Source organism: Gorilla gorilla, chromosome 12 (assembly GCF_029281585.2).
Source record: "Gorilla gorilla gorilla isolate KB3781 chromosome 12, NHGRI_mGorGor1-v2.1_pri, whole genome shotgun sequence".
NCBI lineage: Eukaryota > Metazoa > Chordata > Mammalia > Primates > Hominidae > Gorilla > Gorilla gorilla.
The window spans coordinates 112,075,038-112,102,562 of NC_073236.2; the positions used below are offsets into that span (position 1 = coordinate 112,075,038).

General features: G+C 41.3%; 1 protein-coding gene across 7 annotated transcripts in view; it reads left to right on the forward strand.

The window, feature by feature from the left end:
- Nucleotides 1–27,525, forward strand: part of RBKS (ribokinase) — a 110,553-nt gene that overhangs the window by 48,284 nt on the left and 34,744 nt on the right. For 3 of the 7 annotated variants that reach the window (XM_004029034.5, XM_004029035.5, XM_055377661.2), the window contains exons 6-7: nucleotides 9,410–9,501; nucleotides 14,433–14,621. In XM_004029034.5, the coding sequence (XP_004029083.3) occupies nucleotides 9,410–9,501; nucleotides 14,433–14,621 (281 nt within the window). Of the gene's footprint in view, nucleotides 1–9,409; nucleotides 9,502–14,432; nucleotides 14,622–17,067; nucleotides 17,186–22,936; nucleotides 23,050–27,525 lie in introns of all 7 variants that reach the window. The other 4 variants (XM_055377658.2, XM_055377659.2, XM_055377656.2 and 1 more) reach the window with 3 other exon arrangements.

A 27,525-nucleotide genomic window follows, 5' to 3' on the forward strand; every position in this document is an offset into this window, starting at 1 on the left:
TCTTTTCTCGCCTCCAGCAAATAACAGGCTTTTTAAAAATCCAGATGATTTCTTTGTTTGCTTCTTTTTCACCACTGACTAGTGGGGAAAGCATCTTCTGAATTAGAATCCCATTTCTGTCCCTTGTCAGCTTCGTGGTCCTAGCAGAATTACCTGATTTGTCTGAGCCTTTTCAGTAAAATGCATATAGAAATACTCCATCTGCAGAATTGTTCTAAGGATGGAATAAAATAAAATAGGATGCCAAGCATGGTGTAGTACATGGTGGTAAATCCCAATTTTTTTCTCTTCAATCCACTTCTCTCTTTAAAGTTAGGATAATATCCTGATCAAGCATCATTTGGTGAAAAAAATCAAAATAAATAGTAGCCACTCTAACATGATGACTTCTTGATATCGTGGCAATAGTTCTGTGATTTTTTTAAAGAATAAAATAGAGAACCACACTGACTATTTCTCAAGATACAAAACTAAAAATAAAAAAGAAAAAGAACTGTGTGTGTGTCTGTGTGTGTTTATATAAGTGATTTCTCCCAAAGTGTATAGTGTTCTACATAGAAATAAATGGAAAATAAGTCACTGAAGTGATTTTGTGGAGAATTTTAAAATGTTCGTCCTGATTTAACAAATTTTCCTCTTGGCAAAACAACATGCTGTGGTAAATTTTCCCTGACATTTAGTGTATTTTTAATGGACATGAAGCTGTCAGAAAGAATTCTAAGCCAAAACCCATTTGGTTCCATTTTCTCGGAGTGTCACAGTAAAGTCTAATGCTTATGGTTACGCATTCTCTGCACCATGCCCATCTCAGCAGAGTGATGTGAATACAGGGTGCCACCCTGCTCCTGCTCTTGTCTTTCTTTGTATAGATCAAAGCGCATTCTCATGTAACTTCTCTTTATTTCCTACTATCCCTTGCTGCTCAGAGATCACTGTTTCCTCTGACCTAGTCTAGTTGCCTGTTACCTACCCTGCTTGTGAAGGAGAGAAAGATACAGCAGCCACAGTTGAGGAGCTAACCTTCCACAGGTGAGAATAGAGTAATCTGGATGGGCAGGCAGCCTACCCTGGGGCTGTCATTGGGTGGGGTCCAGAAAGGCTTCCTCCATCACCTTCCATGTAGCTCTTCCAGTTGGGAGCTGGAGGACCCAGCACAGCAGGAAGGGGGGTAGGTGACAGTGGGCCACAGACCACTTGGCCTACTTCACACTTTTATTAAGAGCCAGCATGCCTTGGTATTAATTCTGCGTGAACTTCCTTATATAATAAGAGCAGAAATAGTAATACCATGCATTTATATGTACTTTACATCTTAAAAAGTACTTTCGTACACATTTTACCCTCAGAAAAACCTTATGACAAAGATATGGCAGGCATTGTTCTCTCAGATTAAAGGTGAGAAGACTGAGACTGAGAGGTTAAGTCATTTGTTCAAACAGTGTCGCACTTTAAGTTGAAGAAACCACGATTTCAGACTCTAAGACCCAAGTTCTGTCTCCTAGTTTAAACCACACTTTAAACTGCCACAACCCATTGATTCCAACAAACTGAGCCTTTATGAAGAGTATCTCTAGAAAAGTCAAGTCCATAAATTTTAACACTGTCCAGCACGTGGCCTAAGCTTTATGTGTTTTTGCTGCTCAAGAAACAGAGAAGAGGCTCTACAGTGTTTTCAGCACTGTAACCCCAGTAGAACATACACACACACACACAAACACACATGCACACAAGCACACACACTCATCTGTCCATTACTCCTCCAGTCTGGTGGCTTTCTCTGGCCAAGTCAGCTGGTCCCTATTTGGTAGATATTGGCCAGATGCAGCTTAGATTCTATACCATGAGGAGGGTGTGTGTGTGTGTGTGTGTGCGTGTGTGTGTAATGCATCATCATTCTCATATGCAAGAAGAGTGGTATCCCAGCACTTTGGGAGGCCGAGGTAGGTGGATCATGAGGTCAAGAGATCGAGACCATCCTGGCTAACACGGTGAAACCCCATCTCTACTCAAAATACAAAAAAATTAGCCGGGCATGGTGGTGGGTGCCTGTAGTCCCAGCTACTCGGGAGGCTGAGGCAGGAGAATGGCATGAACCAGGGAGGCGGCGCTTGCAGTGAGCCGAGATCGCGCCACTCCACTCCAGCCTGGGTGACAGAGTGAGACTCCATCTCAAAAAAAAAAAAAGGAAGAAGAGTGGTATAATGAAAGGAGACCATTGGTTTGGGAATCGTGAAATATGGCTTTAAATTCATAATCAATCAGCAAATGGGGGATCTCAATCAAGTAAGTCAGTTCCTCACTCTGGACGTCATTTTCTTCTGTGAAACCAGAATTGGGCTGACAGCTCTCACAGTTCTTTCATGTCACTTTGGACTGATCCCAGAGCACAGTGGGCTTAATGATCTCTTGAGCATTGAGCACCATACCCACTGCCCCAGGAAGCTGCCTATGTGCTGAACAGCATTATTCCGTCTTCAAGAAGGATGATAAAGTCTTCATCGTCATCATCATCTATGGGTTTTATTATCACAGTTCCATTATCTTCACTGCTTACAGGTAGTGAATTTTGAATTAAGCACATTGCATAACTAGATTATGCTAATATATCAGTTATGAAAATCCAGAGGAAAAGATCCCTACATCTTTGAATATACTGTCTCAAAACTCTCTGTCTCTTATCAAAATGAAAGCATTGATTTTAAAGACATAGTAGCTACAACACCAAAAATCAGTAGCCCTGTATAGCGCCCCCCATCCCCACCAGGCCACGAAGCTATGAAGTAGGCCCACTGAAAAGCCAATGCTGCAGCTGCTTGTGATGAAATTATGCATGTTGGTTCTGGTCTGTATATCCATTTCCAAGCAAATGGAACAGTACATAAACAATTATAAATAATTGAGATTGTAAAATTGCCAAAGTTAAATTATCAGTATGATACAAAGTATCTTTTAATGCCACTTCAGTCCTTTTGCCTTTGGCAAACAAAACTTCTTATCTGGCCATTCAGACTTTCACAATGACATTGTCCAGCACATAGCCCAAGCTTTGAGTGTTTTTGCTGCTCAAGTCACAGAAAAGAGCCTCTAGAGTAATGGACAGCACAGCCAGTATTTTGAGTGTCCCAACATGCTCACAGTGTCTTCACTCAGGGTGATTTTCTTCCCCGGTTTCTCTGAGCTAATAATTAGGGCCTTCCTAACTGTCCAGCCCCTGCCCTCCGTGACAACACCATAAAGAGTTTCTGCCTCATTTTCCTGCCTTTTAGCCTATACAGCTGCTCCTCCAGGCCTCACCAGTTCCTTATTGACATTATTGTGCTATCCATTAACATGCAGTTAAGATAACTAGGAGTTTAGTTCATCTGACACTGTAATTAATAATAATTACTGTTGGGTGCTGCCAGTCACCTCTGCAACTCCAAGTTACTCCATGGTACATTCTGTGTTCTCTTGCTCTGCCTGGTCCCAGGATGACATCATGGCTTCCACCTTGTCTATTACAGATTTGCATTCTTCTTTGATTAACTGCATCTACTAATTTATGTTTCTTTCATCATGGTGGAGTATGCTCATTTGTGGTAGCACAAGCTGAGAAGAATGCTTTCTTTATGGCATTTACACTTTTCCCCTAAATTTAGTTACCAGTCAGACTCTAAGCCTATGTATCCAGTTACTATTGAAGAATGCTGTCCCTCAGTAAAGTACGGGCAAATAAGGTTGATTTTTATACAGTATTTACAGTAAAATTATGGAATTCCTTATTCTAGCAATTGATACTTAAATTTTAATGTAATTTTTTCCTTAAAATTTGTTTTTATTGTGGAAAATTTCAAATATATATAGACATACAGAGAATAGTATGGTAAACCTATATATACTATCATTTAGCTTCAACAGTTACCAACATGTGGCCAGTCTTTTTTTTCTACTTTTAAATTCCATCTTTTATTTTAGACACAGGGGGGTACATGTGCAGACTTGTTTTTGTTTTGTTTTTGCTTGTTTGAGATAGAGTCTCACTCTGCCCGCCCAGGCTGGAGTGCAGTGGCATGATCTCAGCTCACTGCAGCCTCCACCTCCCAGATTCAAGTGATTCTTATGCCTCAGCCTCCCAAGTAGCTGGGATTACAGGCAGGCACCACCACACCCAGCTAATTTTTGTATTTTTAATAGAGATGGGGCTTCACCATGTTGGCCAGGCTGGTCTTGAACTTCTTACCTCAGGTGATCCACCTGCCTCAACCTCCCAAAGTACTGGGATTACAGGCATGAGCCACCGCACCAGGCCTTCATATGCAGATTTGTTACATGGGAGTATTGCGCCCAGGTAGGGAGCACGGTACCCAATAGGTAGCTTTTCAACCTGTGCCCCTCCCTGCTCCAGTACTCTGTAGTGTCTGTTGTTCCCATCTTTCTGTCCATGCGTACTCAATATTTAGCTCCCACTTATAAGTGAATACATGTGGTATTTGCTTTTCTGTTCTTATTTTAATTTGATTAGGATTATGGCCTCCAGCTCCATCTATGTTGCTGCCCAGGACACGATTTCATTCTTTTTTACAGCTACCTAGTATTCCATGGTATATATGTACCACATTTTCTTTATCCAGTCCACCATTGATGGGCACCTAGGTTGATTCCATGTCTTTGCTATTGTGACTAGCATGCTGATTAACATACAAGTACATGTTTCCTTTAGGTATAATGATCTGTTTTCCCTTGGGTGTGTACCAGGCATAGGATTGCTGGGTCAAATGGTAGGTCTATTTTAAGTTCTTTGAGAATCAATCTCCAAACTGCTTTCTACATGACTGAACTAAGTTACATTCCTGCCAATAGTGTATAAGTGTTTCCTTCTCTCTGCAGCCTCACCAGCATCTGTTGTGTTTTGACTTTTTGTTTTTTGTTTTGTTTTGTTTTGTTTTTTGAGACAGAGTCTCGCTCTATCACCCAGGATGGAGTGCAGTGGCATGATCTCGGCTCACTGCAAGCTCCACCTCCCAGATTCACGCCATTCTCCTGCCTCAGCCTCCCGAGTAGCTGGGACTACAGGCACCTGCCACCATGCCCGGCTAATATTTTTGTATTTTTAGTAGAGACAGGGTTTCACCGTGTTAGCCAGGATGATCTCAATCTCCCGATCCTCGTGATCTGCCCGCCTCGGCCTCCCAAAGTGCTGGGATTACAGGTGTGAGCCACCTCGGCTGGCCCTTGACTTTTTAATAATAGCTGTTTTGACTGGTGTGAGATGGTATCTCATTATAGTTTGATTTGCATTTCTCTGATGATGAGTGAAACGATGAGTAGTTTTTCATATGTTTGTTGGCCCACTCGTGTATCTTCTTTTGAGAAATGTCTGTTCATGTCCTTTGCCCATTTTTTAACAGAGTTGTTTTTTGCTTGTCGATTTATGTAAGTTCCTTATAGATTCTGCATATTAGACCTTTGTCAGATGCATAGTTTGCAAATATTTTCTCCCATTCTGTAGGTTTTCTGTTTATTGACCATTTCTTTTGCTATGCAGAAGCTATTTAGTTTAATTAAGTCCCACTTGTCAATTTTTGTTTTTGTTACAGTTGCTTTGGGGGACTTAGCCAAAAATTCTTTGCCAATGCCAGTGTCAAAAAGAGTATTTTCTAAGCTTTCTTCTAGGACTTTTATAGTTTGAGGTCTTACATTTAAAATATTTAATCCATCTTGAGTTAATTTTTGTATATGGTGAAAGATAAGGGTCTAGTTTCATTCTTCTGCATATGGCTAGCCAGGTATTCCAGCATCATTTATTGAATAGGGAGTCTTTTCCCCATTACTTGTTTTTGTCGCACATGGCCAATCTTGTTTTATCTGTATCCTGCCTCATGGCTCCCTACCCCGCACTGCCACCTTGAATTATGTTGAAGCAAAACCCAGATGTTATATCATTTCGTTTATAGTATACCTGTTTTTTGATGTAAGATACTATTATTAGTAGTAGTATTTTTTGAGACAGAATCTCACTCTGTCACAGGCTGGAGTGCAGTGGCACGATCTCGGCTCACCGCACCCTCCGCCTCCCAGGTTCAAGCGATTGTCCTGCCTCAGCCTCCCAAGTAGCTGGGACTACAAGCGCGTGCCACCACACCTGGCTAATTTTTGTATTTTTAGTAGAGACGGGGTTTCACCATGTTGGCCAGGATGGCCTCGATCTCTTGACTTTTTGATCTACCCCCCTCAGCCTCCCAAAGTGCTAGGATTACAGGCATGAGCCACTGTGCCCGGCCAGATACTATGTGTTTTAAGAGTAATGTCTTTACCTCATACAGCACTTAACCTGTAGTCAAATTTAGTGCCATCAGCTTTTTATAACTAATGGCTCATTAGTTTGGTGAGAAACCTCTCCGACATTTTTTCCTTCTATGTAAGTGTATAAATGTAAATACACATACAGTTATGTGTGCTTGTTATTTGTTCTTATTAAAAAGGGAAGGTAGGCCGGGCATGGTGGCTCACACCTGTAATCTTAGCATTTTGGGAGGCCAAGGTGTGAGGATCGCTTGAGCCCAGGAATTCAAGAACAGCCTAGGCAACATGGCAAAACCTCATCTCTACCAAAAAAAAAAAAAAAAATTGCCCAAGCATGGTGATGGGCCCATTAGTCCCAGCTACTTGGGAGGCTGAGGTGGGAGGATCACTTGAGTCTGGGAGGTGGAGGTTGCAGTGAGCCAAGATTGCGCCACTATACTCCAGCCTGGGTGACAGAGCCATCTCAAAAAAGAGGGGATGGGGTGGGTGGGTAGTACAAAACTTCCTTGTTCACTTATAAATAAATTATAGAAATCTTTCTTTGATAAACGGAGATCTACTTTACTCTTTTTAACAGCTGTAGTGATCTACATCAGACGTGTCATAATTCTTTTTTTTCTTTTGTTTGAGACAGAGTTTCGCTCTTGTTGCCCAGGCTGGAGTGCAATGACGCGATCTCAGCTCACTGTAGCCTCCACCTCCCTGGTTCAAGCGATTCTCCTGCCCCAGCCTCTGGAGTAGCTGGGATTACAGGCACGCACCACCATGCCTGGCTAATTTTTGTACTTTTAGTGAAGACAGAGTTTCACCATGTTGGTCAGGCTGGTCTCAAACTCCTGACCTCAGTTGATCCACCCGCCTCAGCTTCCCAAATTGCTGGGATTACAGGCATGAGCCACCACGCCCAGCCTATGTCATAATTTTTTAAACCAATCCCCTTTAATAAATGTGTAGGCTTCTTTTTATGTTTTCTATTGCAAACAGAGCTGTACAAACAACATTGTATATCATCTTTGCATGCTTATGGATTTCTATAGGATGGGTTTAGAAAAGGAATTACAGGATCATGCATCTTTTGAGGGAAAAAATTGATCTTTTAAGAATGGCTCTACCATGTTGTTCCACACTTGTAGCTTGCTCTAATCTGTGCTCAAATGCTGATGAATGTAGATTTGTGGATTACACTAGGTGAGCAGTTGTTTCCATTTAATGCTTGAGGAAAACTGGGAACAGTATATTGTTCTGAAAACCTAAAAAGTTTAAGTGAGTGTGTTAGAATACTGGACAATGAGAGCCCTTATGTGTAATTGACATCTCTAAGACCTCTCAGAAGTGAGAGAACCAATGAGAGAGACTGTTACCAGGCTACAAACTCCAGCAGAAGGCAGAAGAGATGGGTAGACAGGCAGGGGTGTTGGGCTATCTGTAAAGGACAATATAATAACAGTAATAATCCTTTACATTTGTACAGCAGGTTAGATTTTACACTGGGCTTTTACATCCATTTTCTAATTTAAGCTGCAGAATAACTCTATACAAAAATCTGAGCAGCCAAAAATATACCATAGAATTTCTGTGGGTGGACATTCTGGATTCTGAAATAACAAAAATGTGGGAATAGTGTTAGCCTATACTGGACAAGACCCACTGACTGAATCAAAATGCTAGGTAAGACCAAGGAAGGTGCAGAAGTAGACTAGATGTCCTCACCAGGATGAAGCAGTAGACAGTTTCCATTAGCCACGTGCTGATTAGCATCTCCCCAAGAATGTGGAATGTATTAGTGCCAAGCTGGCTATGTGAGAGCCTCCTGGAGAACTTGTGAATATGCAGATTCCCTGATCTTACCCCCAGAGATTCTGATTCAGTGGGTTTGAGGTCGGTCCTAGAAATTATGCATTTTAACAAGCTTTCCTAGTGATGCTGATATGCAACCAAGTTTGCAAACCACTGTTATTGAAGTCTCTGAGAACTGCAGCTAGAGATTTTTACACTGTGGGTCTATAGTCAAATGAGACTACTTAACACGCAAGTCAGTGGACCTGGGTTGAGAAAAAGAAGACTAACCAATCTAGTACTCAAGTGAATAAGTGCTTTGACAAAGAAGGAGCTTCCTATGAGTGTAATTTCTAAAGACTTGAAATATATGTATCTACATTTACGAAGTCCCAAACCAAAGGGTGTTTTAAAATATTGTGAATTGGCATTGAGGTATGTGTTGGTGTGGACAGAGTCCTGGCCTAGAGAGGCCCCTTTTTCTAGAGTGAACCAAACCCTGAACTTAAAGCCAGAGGACCCTGAGTAGGAGTCCATCTTAATTGTGTCCCAGTGTATGACCTGAGACATAGGACCTCATCTTTCTGAGCCTCACTTTCCTCCCTCTGAAAAATGGCCATGATATTCTCATTTCCCTGTGTCTGCCATTCCCATCTATCCTTCTCTTGTAGCCTCTCCGTCTGAGCTAGCACCAGCCTCTGATTGAATTCCTCCTCCTTTCTCAATCTTTTTTTTAATATTCCCAGATTGCTCACAGAAGCCAAGAATGTAAGCTTTTGTGTAAGTGCATATGTTTGCAGGAGTAATTGTGATATATTTGGGAGGCATACATAGGTGTACAAAATATGCATATGCACATGAGCTTCCTGCTTACTGTTCCCACCGGGAAAATTCTGAACCTTTCATTGTTTATTTTCTATCATCTCTTTTTCTTCCCTGGAAAATGGGTTTATGAACTAGCCTTGAAACCAAGCACTTAAAGTAACCCACAAAAATGTCCACCAGCCTGTTCACATTCACACATGCCCTTTCATGCCACAGCATTTTTACTTTTCTCTAATGTTCCTGTTGCCTTTGCCTTAACTCTATAATCACGTTGACTGTAATATTGCTCTTTTCCCTGGAAGCTGAAATGTTGTAAAGTACAAAGTAAAGAAAATGGAAACAGGGAATTGGTACCCAGCTGTCGTGAAGATTGAGATTTCAGACTTTTCTCTACATCCGTAACTAAGTGGATATTTAACCAGATGAAGACAAAAACGAACTCAGGGATTTTCCCTACTGAATGTCTGTAAATGCACCATGTTAAAAATGAAAACTAATAATAACCCCCTTTTCCATTCCTTTGTAGTGAAAACCTTGTTCAATCCAGCCCCTGCCATTGCTGACCTGGATCCCCGGTTCTACACCCTCTCAGATGTGTTCTGCTGCAATGAAAGTGAGGTAAGGGTGAATTGCTTTGCTCATTCTATGAGAAACCAAAAGTTTGTACAGTGGATAAAGCAAAGGGGCAGAACTAACCACATCAATTTGATGACGTGAATTCTCAGGCATGGTGAAAACAGATTTTTTCAGTTTACTGGAGTGTGGAGAAAAGGAAATTAGTAAATCCTAGGGGGGAAAAAAAGGATTCTCTGAGTCACTTCCATATTCTGGCACTTATCAAACCTCAGTTAATTTTAGTCCCTTCCTTGTCCTCACACTGTTGGTGTTTTGTTTTCTAATTATTTCATGTTCTGAGGACTATATTAAAGTTGCCAGGTTTAGCAAGTAAAAATGCAGGATGCCCAGTTAAATTTGAATTTCAGATAGATAATAAATAACATACCTAACAAATTTATACTGTAAAATTGCCTGTCATTTATCTTAAATTCAAATTTAACTGAGCTTCCTGTATTTTGTCTGCCAACCCTAATTAGTATACAACTCCTGGAAGATCTGCTACATTCTGTAGTGAAGACCCTGTGTCATGATATATCATCTGAACAGACTATCTATCAACTGGTACAATAAGAAAGGATATTGTACCACCCTTTCTTAAATATTGTTGGGAAGAAAATTTCAATATTTCTCCCTTTTTATAAGCCAGACAGCATTAGAACAGAGCTCTCGCCCATCAGTGGGATGCAGGTATACACATTAGTAAATGCAACATGGAGAGAAAGAAATTAATGAACGGTAATAGTTAAATTTCTACTTTTTGTTTTTGAGACAGGAACTCACTGTTTCACCCAGGTTGGAATGCAGTGGTGTCATCATGGCTCACTGCAGCCTCTACCTCCCAGGTTTAAGCAATCCTCCCGCCTCAACCTCCCAAGTAGCTGGGACCACCACACTTGGCTAATTTTTTTATTTTGTGTAGAGACGGGATTTCGCCATGTTGCCTAGGCTAATCTCGAACTCCTGGGCTAAATCAAGCCTCCCAAAGTACTGGGATTACAAGTGTGAGCCACTGTACCCAGCCTAATTTTCCATTTGGTTTAAAGGCTATATGAAGGCTTTTAGGATTTCTTGACCTGCTTTCTTGATAATTTCATCTCTCAAAACAGAGGAAACAAGAAAGAAGACTGCTACAAAGAAACTAATTTTAACAAACCACAATAGGTTATGCAATATTTTTGAGCAACCACCATGCTAGGAAGAAGGAATTGTGGGAAATAGCGATCATTTCACAATAAGAGGTTAGAGTACCCTCAACTGCCAAACTGGCCTGAATTTTCCTGCTAGATACTTGAAGAGCACTCTATTTATTCCTCAAATGTTCATCAGAGCTCAAATTACTTATTCAATTCTTCTGTCTTCTCCATTAAATTACAAGTTCCATGAGGTCAGAGACATCTGTCTTATTCACTGTTGTATCCCTGATGGCTATCCCTGTGTATATAGTTATCTATTGCTGCATAATAAAATACCTCCAAAATGTACTGGCTTACAACAGCAATAATTATTTATTGTCACTCTCAGTTTTTGCATGTCAGGAATTCACACAGGGGATAGCATGGTTTGACTCTCCCATGCGATGCCCGGGGCTTCAGTTGGAAGACGCAAAGGCTGAGAGCTGGAGGTTTTCTTCATTCACATGCTTGACAGTTGATGCTGGCTTTCAGCTGGGGGCATAATGAGGTTGTTGGCCAGAACATGTAAACATGGCCTCTACGTGTGACTTGGGCTTCCTCATAATATGGTAGCTGGGTTTCAAGATCCAGCTTCCCGAGAGAAGGAGACACAGAAGCCATGTTGGCTTTTATGAGTTAGCTTCGGAAGTAACACGGCATCACTTCTGACTCATTCTATTGATTTAAGCAGGAAGGTCCACCCTAGTACCCCACCCCTTACTAGAAGATTGTCATTGGCACAGTGTAAAACCAGGATGTGTGATATGATATAGGTTAATACAGTTATCTTTGGAAAATAACATCTGCTACACTGTACCTGCACATAGCTGGCACTTAGTAAATGCTTATGAAATAAATAAATGAAAGAACTCTGGTCTTTAAGGAAATTGGTCTCAAAAACTTAATGGAAGAAAGAAAAACATTAAAAGCTTAATGTTCTGGAGCCAGGCGCGGTGGCTAACGCCTGTAATCCCAGCACTTTGGGAGGCCAAGGTGGGCAGATCATGAGGTCAAGAGTTCAAGACCAGCCTGGCCAACATGGTGAAACCCCGTCTCTACTAAAAATACAAAAATTAGCTGGGCATGGTGGCATGTGCCTGTAAGCCCAGCTACTCAGGAGGCTGAGGCAGGAGAATTGCTTGAACCAGGACCTGGGAGGTGGAGGTTGCAGTGAGCCAAGATCAGGCGGCTGCACTCCAGCCTGGGCTACAGGGAGACTGTCTCAAAAAAAAAAAAAAGCTTAATGTTCTTATAGATGAACTCTAATCACAGCAATAATGTAAATTCATGCTTATGATACTCACTGTGCTCCAAACACAAACCACTGATATGTAAATACTAATGGACACAATGAAAAGATACTTACAAGCTCTAAAACAAGATAAATAACTCCACAGATCAGAAATGGAACAGCCTCACAGAGCATTCAAGCCCTTGATATGCTGGCTGTACACTAGCCCCAGAAACAGGCAGAAGTGGTAGGAAGTTCACCCGCTGTGGGTCATGGATACTAAAAGTGTGCCATTTATAGTGGACTGGAGCCAAGCCCACAGATGGAAACCATACATGCTAGGCTGTGGCTCCCCTGCTAACAGTGAAAGGGGGAGGAACCTGCTACCCCTGCTGCCTGAAGCATATTTAAGGCCCCCAACCTGAGGAGTTAGCAGGACAGAGACACAGCCTCTGACCAAGAAGTAAACCAAGCCAACCACTGACTTAGTGACTGGACTGGCAGTAGCCCCAGAAACAGCAGAGCAAGAAATCCCTATTGCCAATATAATACCTGGTTTTGGTTTAGAGACTCTTGTGTACCTGGGGGAAGCTACTGTAAAACCACTGAGGGCTGGGCGTGGTGGCTCACGCCTGTAATCCCAGCACTTTGAGAGGCCAAGGCAGGTGGATCACGAGGTCAGGAGATCGAGACCATCCTGGTCAACATGGTGAAAACCCATCTCTACTAAATATACAAAAATTAGCCAGGTGGGGTGGCATGCACCTGTAGTCCCAGCTACTCAGGAGGCTGAAGCAGGAGAATCGTGTGAACCTGGGAGGCACAGGTTGCAGTGAGCCGAGATCTCCCTACTGCACTTCAGCCTGGGTGACAGAGCAAGACTCTTGTCTCAAAAAAAAAAAAAAAAAAAAAAAAAAACACTGAAAAGCAGGGATCAACCAGGTGGGAACTGATGTGTGACAGCTTTCCAACTCACAGTAAGTAAAGTGAGCCTGCAAATGAAAAACATAATTCTACAAAATTCACCCAGCACAATCAACAACCTACAGATGAATTTGCCCAAGATGAAATTCATATAATAAAATTCAGCCAGGCGTGGTGGCTCATACCTGTAATCCCACTGCTTTGGGAGGCCAAAGCAGTTGAATCACATGAACCCAGGAGTTTGAGACCAGCCTGCGTAACATAATGAGACTTCGTCCTGTCTCTACAAAAATAAAAGATTAGCTGTGTGTGGTGGTGCATGCCTGGAGTCCCAGTATTTGGGAGGCTGAGGCAAAAGGATTGCTTGAGCTTAAGAGTTTGAGGCTGTAGTGAGCTATGATCATGCCACAGCACTCCAGCTGGAGTAATAGAGCAAGATACTATCTCTAAATAAATAAACAATGCAAAAAATACTTTAAATAGTATAATTAAGATTAACATTCATTATGAAAGAAGAAAAAATTTTGTGAAAGAAAAACAGAATCAAAGCAACAACATGTGAATATGAAAAACAACCAATTAGAAGTCTTGAAAACCGAAAAAGTCATGGAAATGTTTTTAAATCACTCAGTAGAAAAATAAACATTAGAATGGAATGAAAAATTAGTATATTGAAAGAGAAATTGGGAGAAAACTACGGATCTTGTTGAAAGCCCCCTGATTTTACAGATTGTAATTGGTGTGGGGAAGGTCACAGACTGAATGAGTAGGAGAGGCCTCCTGAATGCCAGGGCATTGCGTTTTCTGCTACCTGTCATTACCTCTCCTAATCTGCTTCCATCTTCTCTGGCAAAAACAAACAAAAGAAATGAGTAGTCTGCAAACATGGAAGGCAAAAACTGGAAATTTGAGAAGAGGCATTATGGCCCAAGAGAGGCTTGGAAGAATTACGTCCTTAGGTGCCAAACTTACAGGTGCAATTTATGCTAAAATTCTTGGCAGTGGCCCTTTTCTTTCTCCTTTCCTGCCTCCCCTCCAACCTTCCTTTTTTTTTTTTTTTTTTTGGTAGACTTCTCTTTGTTGCCCCAACTCTTTGTTAAAATTATTATATGTGCAGAAAAGCTGAATGAACACTCTACATTTCACCTAAACATTTGCTAACATTTTGCTGTATTTGCTTTTCCTCTTCCCTGTATGTATTTAGTTTTGTTTTTGTTGAAAAGTAAGTGAAAAAAAAGTATTTTGTTGTTGAGAATAAGTTGCAGACAACATGATACCTCACCCCAAATACTTCGGCATACATCTCCTAAGAGGAACCACAATACCATTATCACACCTAGGAAGATTGTCAGTAATTCCATGCTATCATCTAATATCCAAGCCACATTCAGATTTCCCCAGTTGCCCCCAGAATGTCTTTCATTGATGGTTTTTGTCATCACTGTTATTGCTTTATTTATTTTCCTGTACCAGTATCTATCAAGGTTCCCATTGCATTGGTTGTTATAAAAAAGAAGGGAGACATTTTCTAGAAAAACGCATCTGGAAGTGGATTCAGGTTACTTATTTTCACCACTGTTTCTGTTGACTTTTGTGTATTCTAGGCTGAGATTTTAACTGGCCTCACGGTGGGCAGCGCTGCAGATGCTGGGGAGGCTGCATTAGTGCTCTTGAAAAGGGGCTGCCAGGTGGTAATCATTACCTTAGGGGCTGAAGGATGTGTGGTGCTGTCACAGACAGAACCTGAGCCAAAGCACATTCCCACAGAGAAAGTCAAGGCTGTGGATACCACGGTAAGTTTTAAAATTTAAGAATCATGTTTAGCCTTTGAAAATTGTTACTTAGTAACTAATTAGATGCTGTACCTGAAGTTTTGGATAATGAAATAAAGCCTTAGTAAGTGATATGGTAAAAGAGAAGAACAACCAGGCAGGGGAACTGTATTTTAATCCCTCTCTAACTCTCTGTGGGACTTTATGCAAGCAGCTTGACCTCTCTGAGACGTAGTTTCCTCATTCATAAAATCAGAATAGCAGTAAAATTATACCTGTGTTACCGGTATTCATCCATTTATCCAGTCATTCATCAACAAATAGGGATTTGTGGAATACCTATTATGTCCCAGTCATATGATAGTTGCTGGGGATATAGCAATAAATAAGGCAAAGTCTCTGCCCTTGTGGGGCTTAGATTCTAGACAGTGAACAAGTAGCTGTGTCTTACAAGCTTCTCAAGTGAAATGAACAGCAAGGAGCACTGGTTAGCAGAGATCATTCTTTTAACCAACAAATTCTAGCAGCTAACATTTACTGCATGCTTGCTGTGTCTCTTTTGCATACATCTCATTTAATCTTTTTTTTTTTCACTTAATCTTTAAACAATTCTATGAGACAGGTATTATTTCCATTTTACAGAAGAAGAAATTTGTACAGGATCACATTGCTGGTAGGTAACAGAGCTGGAGATTCGAAACTAGGCATATGGACTCCACACAGACATTTTTTATGTACGGTGCTGTGCTAAGGACAAGTGTGCTAAGTGAACAAGCCATGGCTACAGAGTAGGAATGAAAAGGAAACAAGTTAGAAAAAAGACTCATGGTTCCCCTAAAGCTAGGGAAACACAAATTGTTTGTTTATTATTAGAATTCAGAAGAGCTTGCCAGGCGCCACTTCACACCTGTAATCCCAGCACTTTGGGAGGCTGAGGTGGGCGGATCATGAGGTCAAGAGATCAAGAACATCCTGGCCAACATGGTGAAACCCCATTCTACTAAAGATACAAAACTTAGCTGGGCATGGTGGTGCACACCTGTAGTCTCAGCTACTTGGGAGGCTGAGGCAGGAAAATCACTTGAACCTGGGAGGCGGAGGTTGCAGTGAGCCAAGATTGCACCACTGCACTCTAGCCTGGCAACAGAGCGAGAGTCCGTCTCAAAAAAAAAAAAAAAGAAAGAAAAACAGATTCAGGAGAGCTGACTAGAAAAGTAAGTAAACTAGACTTGAGGAAGAATAAACATTTTAGGGTTTTTATTTAGAAGAAACTGATAGATAATTGTTCATAAAATATGTTTTGGCTTGTTTTTATGCTTAGAAGCGACTTTAAAATGTGGGTCGTTATGAAAAAAGAAGGCTGAGGGGATCTGATGAAGTTTTGGATGTGAATATACTTTGAAAAATATTCAAGTGCAAGAAATGGTTATGTGACATGAAATTAACATCCTGGTTGCCTTTCAAAATGTGCTTTACCAGGTATTTGATAAAGTGTGCTTGGTGTTGCTATTCTCTTCATATTTAGTCATTTCTGAAACTATTAGTTTATTTTCTGTTTTGTCAAGGACAAGAACCTGAATTTGAGGGGATCCTTAGTTCTGAAATTGATCCTGCATTAGACTAACACTACTTTCACTAAAATGAAAAGACTCTATGCATCTCCTGCTAAAAGTAAAATGAGGGTTCCTCAAAGACCTACGTGGATGCACAGAAGTGGCTTAGCCCCTATTCTCAGTGTCCATGTTAGTTACTACCCCTTTGGGTTGTAAGCACCAGAAGCACAACTCAGGCTTATGCAGGAAAAAGGATTTATTTGGTGCATATAATTGCAAAGTGTAAAGATATGGCAGAATGCAGAGGCTGAACAGTGTCATCCAGGCAAGTCAGGTCACTTGCTCACTGGCTCCCTCCCTGTCAGCTCTGCCTTCCTCATAGTGGGCTATGAGCTCAGGTGGGTCCACTCCCTGCCCACGCTGTGCCTCATGTCATGTCCCTGCCCCTGGTTTCAGATACAAATCACTCTTATCAGAGGATAGGGAAGTGGATGCTGACAAGAAAACAGTAGAATGTCCAGTGTGTTTTAATATATCTAGAGATTTTTCATTTTCTTGCAGAATTTGAAGATGAACTATTAATTGGTACATAGGAAACTGAGGAAAATGTTTAAGTAAAGCAAATTTTCCCTTCTAGGTCATCTAGAACCTAAGGGGAAAATGTATGATTAAGTGAATATAATCTTTGTACATGACGTGGCTATAAATGCTATAAATGCATAGTCATAACAATGTAAATGCTAATTCTAGATTTAACCAGAAATGGAGATTAGAATAATATTGTGAAGATGGGAGGATAAAGTGAGTGTGCATTTGCACATGGGGGGACATAAGAAAACTAAATGTTTATCTTCCATAATTGGAACTCAAGAGATAATATCTAAAATTGACTTTTTTTTTTTTTTTTGAGACAGGTTCTCACTCTGCTGCCTAGGCTGGAGCGCAGTGGCTCCATCTTGGCTCACTGCAACCTCTGCCTCCCAGGCTCAGGTGATCCTCCTGCCTCAGTCTCCCAAGTGTTTGGAACTACAGGTACATGCCACCATGCCTGGCTAATTTTTATATTTTTAGTAGAGACAGGGTTTCACCATGTTGCCCAAGATGGTCTCAAACTTCTGGGCTCAAGCAATCCACCCACTTCAGCCTCCTAGAGTGCTGGGATTATAGGCAATGAGCCACCATGCCCAACCCTAAAACTGGTTTTCTAAAAGCAGTATAAGTGTATTGCCAGAAACATCAGATAATTACCAGAAGAAACCACTAAAAGAATTTAAAGTATTAGCCTCATGAAAATGGGAATGGAGAGGGATTGGGCATTTATACTTAAGCCTTACATGTGTCCACAAAAACTTGTATGTGAATGTTCATAGCAGCATTATTCATAATAGCCAAAAATTGGAAAGAACCCAATGTTTATCAGCAGATGATGGATAAACAAATTGTGGTATATCCATACAATGGAATATTATTCAGCCATTAAAAAGAATACTGATACATACAACAACATGGATGAACCTCCAAAGCATTATGCTAAGTGAAAGAAGCCAGACACAAAGTGTTAACATATTATATGATTCCATTTAAATGAAATATTCAGAATAGATCAATCCATAGATACAGAGCATAGATGGGTGGTTGCCAGGGACTGGGGGAGGAGGAATGGGGAGAAACTGCCTAATGGGTAAGGAGTTTTACTTTAGAGTAATGGAAATGTTTTGAAACTAGGTAAGAGGTTGGTGATCGTACAACATTGTGACAATACTAAATGCACTGAGTTATTTATGTTAAAATATGTGAAATATTAAATAATTCTTTTTTAAAAGGAATGAAGTACTGATTCATGCTATGACATGGATGCACCTTGAAAACATACTACTAAGTAAAAGAAGCCAGGCATAAGAGGTCATATATTATGATTTTATTTCTATGAAATATCCAGAATAGGTATTATAAATCCATAGAGACAGGAAGTCAACTGATGGTTGCTGGAAGGTGATGGAGAGTGACTACTAATGAGTATGGAGTTCCTCTTTGGGGTGATGAAAATGTTCTGGAATCAGTGGTAATGGTCGGACAAGCTTGTGGGTAATACTAAAGAACACTAAAGCATACCCCTTTAAAGAGTGAATTTTATGATGCATGAATTATATTTCAAACAACAACAAAAAAGCTCCGCCTAAGCAATTCACTCATGAATGGATATTCGTGATAAAGACTCTCCACTGAATTGCCCTGCTGAATATGTGTGAATGGACTCTCAGCATCCCCCAGGTGGAGCAGCAGTGACACTGACAGGAACCAGGGTAGTGATTTTCTGGGTCTAGAATCTTCCTCATCTTTTTTATGCTGTCTTCGTCCTCTCATCCAGCACTTTCATTATTAAAATTCTTACCTGTTCTTCATACAGCTGTGCAGCCTCTTCATAAATCTGATAAAGAGAAGATAATTCACGTGGCGAGTGAGGAGCTCCCAGGGAGGCATTTTCTTCTGAACAAATGGGCTCCTTCACTTTTCTGTCAGGAGGGTATTACTTGCTCTCAGTCGGTTTGTAACCTTCTCGCTTTTCTCTTCCTCCTAATCCCTTATTAAAAAGTCAGGGATGACATGGATGGTGGAAACATCTTTAGTTGGCATGTTGTCCACTCAAGGCAGACAGCCTGCCTAGAAGAAGCCATTTCCCGTTCTACGTCAGTGCTTCTGCAGACTGCTATATTCAGTTTTGCCTCACTGTTAATAGTTGAATATATCACTTCTATTTTTACATCTGTTTTTCCCGTTGTACTAGAGTGAGATGGTGGCAGTAGCTGCAGATGTCCTCAGCTCAGTTTGGAAGACATGACAGATGTGTCTCTTCTCCCATTTCTATATGTTATCTGAATCTCAGCCTCCAAATGACAGAGAGTGCATGTCCGCCCTCTGTTCTTCCAACCTGAATGTTAGGGGGTTTGCCTGCTTGCATTTAGGATTGCACTGAGTAAGCACTCCATAATCAGAGACACACACCTAAGCATGGTATATTTTAGGATTATTGTGCTACTGTGATATATTATAACATTAGTTATCCCTGGTTTATAAGCACTGAAATTCTTGACATATAAATTGCTTTTCTTTATGTAAATGGTTAAGTCCTGGAATCTACAATAACACTCTCAAGAATTTAGTCCATAGGCTAAATCTGTCTTCTTAAGAAACACTCACTCTGTAATAATGCATGGGTATGTAAGTAAGCTGAGAACAAACAAAAGCCAGGGGCACAGGGAATTTATCTTTCCTATTCTTTATTCTCCTTTCTTTCTATCCTTCACATTTGAGTCCTATAGTGTTCAGAGTTGCTGATGAGGCACTAGGCAGCAGCAGCCAGCTGCATGGGTGTCCCATAACTACTCAGGGCTTGAGAGTTAACTCTAAATTAGGATTTCACCAGTAAGAAGTAGAGATAATTTCTGTTAAAGTTTGCACGGAAGCACTTTCTTAGGATGAGGTGATTGCTGGGGCTGGCAGGTTACTCGCAGGTTTCCCAGGTGGCCTCTTGTATTCCTCTCATCCTGGGGTCTGGCCTGCGGCCATCCCGGCTGTCTCAAGGATGGGGTTAATGGACCCACCTTTTAGGCCCTATCCAGACTGACAGTTCAATCTTTGAAAACCTAGCATCTGAGGGGCCATCATTCCCAACTTGGTGTGACCTTTCCTCCACCCTACATTCTCCTCTCCCCACCCTTGTCACTGCCACCAGTGGAAAGTCAAACTAATATTGCAAAATGTACTCAGAACTAATGAATTGAGGTGATCTCAAGAGGTGTTTCTCAACCCAGGCAACCTGAGGCCCTGTTCCCTGCTTAGCCATAGTCCTTCTGGGAAGACTGAATACTTAGCAGTTCTTGCATGGGTACTGCCAGTACTAGTCTCCGTGACTTTCCTTGAACTGTGTTTCCCCAGCAGACTATTCTTCTTCTTCTCATCTCCTTTCTGATCAACATATACTTCCTTTGCATGTAGTAATTAGTTGAGTTTCTGGGGGGATTTATGGCTCAAAAGCCATTTTGTCCTTGAATAGAGCCTTTGCACATTTCTGTCCAGAAGCTTCTGTTATAGCCAAGATGTTTCGGTGTCCCTTACTGTTTACTGGCAACACTTGAGAAAGGGCTGGGTGGGTAAAATAATATGGTTTAAAAAATGGTCGAATCTTGGGTGCTGAAGAGGTAAAGTAATAAGGCTAATTTTGAACTGCACTGTCAGTTTTTCTTATCCGAGAAGTGACTGTTGTTTCCTTCAAACCCTGACTTTAGGAGACTTACTCTATTGACACAGCTACTACTCAAAGTGCCTTTGGAAATCCTCTGTTAGAATTGCCTTGAGAGCCTTCATTATCACCTTTATTCCACTAATCACTTTATTGGGGCTTTTCCTACTTGTGAAATTAATACATACTTTAGTGTTCAAGGAGGGAAGGAGAGCAGCAACACAGAAAGGTATAAAGAAGAAAGTCAAGTATCCATGACCCATCCACTTAAAAGTAATTGTTAACCTTTTGGTGTAAATCTTTCCAGATTTTTTTCTATGCATAGTCATACACTTTTGAATATCTACTTACAGCTAATTTGAATATTTGCAATATTATAGGATTAATATGTGTAATTGCACATATTATAACAAAAAATTACAACTAAAAAATAGTGTAATTACAACTAAAAAAATCAAGTATTTCCCTAGAATAATATAAATAGGCAAGTCACTGAATAAGAAATACGAAAAAATAAAGAAATGAGACAATGCTTAACCTCATTAGAAGTCAGGAATATACACATTAAAATAACAGTGAGGTCCTCTTTATTACCCATAAGTTTGGCCAAAATTAAAATTTGAGAATGTTTAAGTCCAAATAGATCACAAAACAAATATTATACAATCATGTAATTCTGGTGGGAATGTAAATTTGTACAGTGTTTCCAGAGGGGAAATTTGACAGTACTAATCTTTTTTTTTTTTTTTTTTTTTTTTTTTTGAGATGGAGTTTTGCTCTGGTTGCCTAGGCTGGAGTGCAATGGCGCAGTCTCGGCTCACCGCAACCTCTGCCTCCCCGGTTCAAGCGATTCTCCTGCCTCAGCCTCCCAAGTAGCTGGGATTACAGGCATGCGCCACCACTCCCAGCTAATTTTTTGTATTTAATAGAGACAGGGTTTCACCATGTTGGTCAGGCTGGTCTTGAACTGACCTCAGATGATCCACCCACCTTGGCCTCCCAAAGTGCTGGAATTATAGGCGTGAGCCACCATGCCCAGCTGACAGTACTAATCTTTAAAATATACTTTCCCTTTGAAAATAGTAAATCTTGGCTGATCATGCTGGCTCACACCTGTAATCCAAGCACTTTGGGAGGCCGAGGCAGGAGGATTGCTTGAGGCCCAGAGTTCAAGAGCAGCCTGGGCAACATAGCAAGACCCTGTCTCAAGAAAAAGAAAGAAAGAGAGAGAGAGAATAGTAAATCTCCTTCTAAGAGTCTATCCTACAAAAATGCTCACATACACAAATATTTGTACAAGAATGTTTAATTCAACTTTGTTTGCAATAACCAAAACTTGAGAAGGTGTGTCCTCCTAATCATCAATAGGAGAAGGGCAAATATGAATAATAATGTAGTGCCATTTACTTGAAAGTAACTCTCTAGCTATCTCTAAGTAAATGCATATTTTAAAATCTGGAAAAAACCTCACTAGCTGTTATGATCATTATTCATGGGAAGGGGTATAGGCTGGGGAGAAGGTGTTATAAAGGGGGACTTCTATCTATCCATACTCTACTGAATTATTTGAGTTTTTCCATAAGCCTGTATTTTTCATGTATTACTTTGTAATTTGAAATAAATATGACTTTGGGCATGACCAAAAGCTATTTGGAGCCACATCTAGCAAATGAGATTGGTGATATCATTTCTCTGAGGGTGTACTGGGCATTATCCTCACACAGAACCTCTCAAGCAGTTCATAATCTTCATGTAACTGGGCCGAGGAGCCCCTTGACGTAGGATAACCTCTGAATGGATAGACTCCTGGTGCCAAAAACGTAGATCTCCATTACCTTCCTATTGAGGGCACTTGAGGCTCCTTCTGTCTGGTAGTTTGTTATATACTTTGACAGGTTTTTTTCCTTAATCTTTTTAAAGAAACCATTCCTCAGAAAACATGTTATTTTATACAGTTCTTCTTGGAAATACCAGAATAAATGTCAAAGCATCACTGTTTCTGTTCGTCATTCAAATGTACAGCAGATCTTCAGACAAATTTTCCTCACGTTCAGGTTTTCTGAATGAATGAATCTGCTTATAGATTTCCATTTAACTCTTCAACCCTCAGTCTCACAATTAATCATAGCTTGAGTGATATTAACTCTGGCTTTTGCCACATTGCTTGGTCTTCAGTTGATGGATTATCTGGAGTTGTAAAAGGGATCAGCCAATAGGTGATGCCTCACGTTTAGGTATTTGGTAGTTCACGTACTTCATCTCCCATTTGAAACAGTCCTGGATGGAATGGCTCATGAAAGATGGAGGAACATGTAACACCATGCTGTGGACTGAATTGCGTTCCCACCAGAATTCATATGTTGAAGCCTTAACCCCCAATGTGACTGTATTTGGAGATAGGAAAAGAAAGTAATTATGGTTAAATGAGGTCATAAGGGTAGGGTCCTGGTTCGATGGGATTAGTATCCTTATAAGGAAAGACACCAGAGAGCTCACTCTCTCGCTCTCTCCCTTTTTCTCTCTCTCTGTGTGTGTACACAAAGAGTCATGTGAGCACACAGCAAGATGGTGGCTACCTACAAGCCAAGAGAAGAGGCCTCAGAATGAAACCTACTTTGCCAGTACCTTGATCTTGGACTTCCCAGCCTCCAGAACTGTGAGAAATAAATTTCTATTATTTAAGCTATTCAGTCCATGGTATTTTGTTACAGCAGCCCTAGCAGCCTAATACACACAAGGAATCAAGTGAATGTGCTTCACAAGTGACCTGAAGTGAATGCTAGAAAATTGGCTGTTCTGTAAGGAGAAAGTAATCCAAAGCAAACTTAAGAGGACTGGCCTAAATCATCTTTTTGGTGAAATATCTCAAGGGTTTTTGCATATGGTTTAGCTGTAGTCATCAGTCCCAGTGGCCTGAGTTCTAACCCTGATTTAGCCATTAACTAGCGGTGCTGCTTTGGGCAAATGATGTCTTATGTTTGGGGCTCAGGTTGTTCATCTAAGCATGATGTGTCTGGTGTGGCTGATCTCTGAGGCACCTCTGACCTCTGAAATTCCTTGGTTCATTAGCCTCTGAAATTAGATTATTTGGGGGCATGAGGATTCTTTAGGCTAATAATAAAAGCTGGGCACCACTCTGTGCCAGGCATCATGCTGGACTCTATGCGTTACTTCACATTCTCAGAACAACCTGCAGGATGGGTTTTTGACTGTTTGAGGGAGGAGGCAACTATGGTTCTCAAAGGTTACATGACCTGCCCAGGGTCCTACAGCTGGTAAGTTGGCAGAGCCAGGATTGATTTTTAAGTTGGTCGGTCTGCCTATCTGTCTGTCTGTCTGTCTCCAACACCCATGTACTTGCTACCTCAGTCACCACCCTGCCTCTTGATTTGGTGACAGTCTGCCTAGCCTTCACTCTCTCTTATTTGACATTCCAGCACTGACTTTCCTTGTCACTTGTCATGATACAGGCTCCTTTTCTGTAGATCTTCAGAAGCGGCCAGATCTTGAAAAGGCCTTGCTTACTTTGTACAGTACACTGCAGCCTCGTTTAAATGAAATAATCCACGTATACCCTGAGAACAGTGCCTGGCACATGTAAGCCCTTAGTATGTGTTAGTTCTTACTAGTACATCCCTATATACCTGATTGTTCACTTTACCACTTTATGGATCATTTAGGTACCAGGTAGCGTAGACCAGGAGCTTGTATCACCCACCATTAAGCAGAATGGATATTCTCTTGGCTCTGTATATTAGTATAATGCACCATGATGCAACTCCAGCTTCTTCCTACCATGGTAAGGAGCAGGACCACGTGGTGATATAGTTTGGCTCTGTGTCCCCACCCAAATCTCATCTCGAATTGTAATCCCCAGGTGTTGAGGGAGGGACCTGGTGGGAGGTGATTAGATTATGGGGGGCACTTTTCGCCATGCTATTCTTGTGATAGTGAGTTCTCACGAGATCTGATGATTTTATAAGGGGCTCTTCTCCCTTCCCTTCACATGCTCTATCTCACCTGCAGCCATGGAAGATGTGCCTACTTGTCACTTGTCATGATACAGGCATCTATAATTACTCCTTTTCTGTAGACCTTCAGAAGCCGCCAGATCTTGAAAAGGCCTTGCTTACTTTGTACAGTATACTGCAGCCTCATTTAAATGAAATAATCCATGTATACCCTGAGAACAGTGCTTCCTTCCACCATGATTGTAAGTTTCCTGAGGCCTCCACAGCCATGCGGAACTGTGAGTCAGTTAAACCTCCTTTCTTTATAAATTACCCAGTCTTGGGTATTTCTTTATAGCAGTGTGAAAATGGACTAATACACATGGACAGTGATGTTGCAGGATCATGCCCATTCCAGACAGCAAAGGTTCTGGAACAACTCATGTTCATTCATTCTCATCATTGAATGATCAAACCTGGAGGAGAGGTGCACCACTCTCAGACACTATAACCAAATCATTTTTTTATTACATTTCTTTAAGTAGAAGCTAAACTATAAACTGCTAAACTATAAAGGTTAGTGAAAATGTGATTCTTCTTTTTTAACATTCACAAACTAGCTTTTTAGTTGAGGCAAACTCCTGCCCATCCTTAAGGTCCATCTCAGAGAGTTCTCTTGGGGCAACCCCACTGCTTAATACAATGCTTGGCATATAATAACAGGCCTTCTGCAAATAATAAAAGAGTTCTGGTTCCTTCTGGGAAAGTAACTAGTTTGAGTGTTAAGAGTCGCTTACCCTCCCTGAGCCTTAGTTTTCTCAGGGGACTAGGGGATCAACTGGATTTCTTACATTCCTTAAGTTCTACATTTAAGATGCCCAGGGAAACAATAAATCTTAGATATAAATGCTCCTTATAAATGATTTGAAAACAGAATAATTGCCCAGTTTTCCATTTTAAAACATATCCTTAGGCCGGGCGCGGTGGCTCACGCCTGTAATCCCAGCACTTTGGGAGGCCGAGGCGGGTGGATCACGAGGTCAGGAGATCGAGACCATCCTGGCTAACATGGTGAAACCCTGTCTCTACTAAAAATACAAAAAATTAGCTGGGCGTGGTGGCAGGCACCTGTAGTCCCAGCTACTCGAGAGGCTGAGGCAGGAGAATGGCGTGAACCCAGGAGGCGGAGCTTGCAGTGAGCCGAGATCGCGCCACTGCACTCCAGCCTGGGTGACAGAGGGAGACTCCTCAAAAAAAAAAAAAAAAAAAAAAAACAAAAACATATCCTTAGATTGTTTTACCTACAGTCATACAAGGACCAGGCCAAAAAAAACTAAGTTACAGAGAGTGCACAACATCTCTGAAATCAGCATCATAGAATAAAGAAAACCCAAATGAGGTTCCGAAACAGCCCTCTTAACCTTAGAAATGATGTTAGTAAAACTCTGCAGACTCTGGTGGCTAGAAAAAATGAAGAAGACAAAAAGTTGTTCACTGACTGTAAGGAAAGGACAGAGGACAAGGTAATTGCAGAAGAGATGGATAGACAAGACACAAGACATCTGTCATGCCCAGGGGGCCATATTAGCTCTATTACATTACTTCCACATCAACAGATCACCTCATTTATTAGCTAATCAGGCAGAATTCAATATTTTAAATTATCTTTCTTAATCCTGCGTGTGATCAGTTGAATACCCAGGGCTCTAGAAATCTAATTGTAACTGCTTACCAGAAATGTCATCTTCACTTTGAGGAATTGAACCAGGGCCAAATCTAAGGCTGTTTTTTCCATTTTCCCAAGGTACTGTCCCACAGACCTGGACATGCGTGTACATGTGACTACCGCCCGACAGCTTAGGGGCTCCCTGAGGGGATCTGGGCCCCTGGCCCTGCTTCAGAACTCAAATACGGCCAGGGACTGAAAGAGGAATATGGTAGTAGGAGCGGGGTATGGAAGTGGATGTACAGTACAGAAAAGGAACCATTGTTTCAGCCTTGGAAAAAGTCAAGAGAGAAAGAACTAAATCTAGATTTAGAATGTTCTGTGGACCTAGACATGAAATAGTCCCTCTTCCCAGTGAGAGGGCATTGTATAAGGTTATGGGAGCTTGCTTACCCAACTACGATTAGGATTTCGCTTCCTCTTAGCTTCCTACGTCTAAGCCCCACCTGTCCACCCTCCTTAAGCTTCTAAGACATTGATGTGATAATATGGCAGTGAGCCTGTGGTCTACTCCTCGCCCATCTTCCTAGGATGTTGTAATGGTGTTCTCAGGAGCAAAACTGCAAGGACAACACAAAAGATTTTCTTAGTGGTTTCCATTGAGTGACAATGTTTCTAGGGTAGACCTGAAATTATGAGGAGGTGAAAAAAAACCACCTAGAGCTAGGCACAAGGGTGCAAGCCTGTAATCCCAGCACTTTGGGAGGCAGATGTGGGCAGATTGAGCTCAGGAGTACAAGACCAGCCTGGGCAACATGGCGAAACCCCATTTCGACAAAAAAAGTTAGCCAGCATGGTGGCACACGTCTGTAGTCCCCACTACTTCGGAGGCTGAGGCAAGAGGATCACTTGAGCCTGGGAGACCAAGGCTGCAGTGAGCTGAGATCATGCCACTATATTCCAGCCTGGGCAACAGAGCGAGACCCTGTCTCAAAAAGAGGGAAAAAAAAAACCACCTAGAGCCAAACCATAGAGCCCATGGCAGTGGGAGCCATGCCCACTGCCCTCAATGCCCATTGCTGCTGATGGAGTTGGACAAGGAAATAGAAAAAGAGGTGTGTGGTTCATAGCTTGCTGAACTCTGCCCTTTGTATAAAAGTGTGTGCATGTGTGTTTGTGTTGTAGGTTAATGGTGTGTATACTTTGCATGTCTATGTTGATGGCATGTACTGTGAATAAACAGTTAATTTCATGAATGTCATGTGCTTATGTGTACGTGTGTGTGTGAACAGAATGTACTGCAGTGGGACAGAGTTTAAAGCAGCTATAAAGCAATTCATTCTTGCTTTCCTCTTCCTATTTCAGTTCCTTTAAGAACAAATACAGAAGTGTTCTATACTGTGGTACAGCCTCTGAAAAAGCTATGGATTTGGAGATCAAAGGGATCCAGAGGTTAGGTGAAGTACATCTCCCCTAAGAGATGCTCTAAAAACTGAAAATGTTACATTGTTTTCTT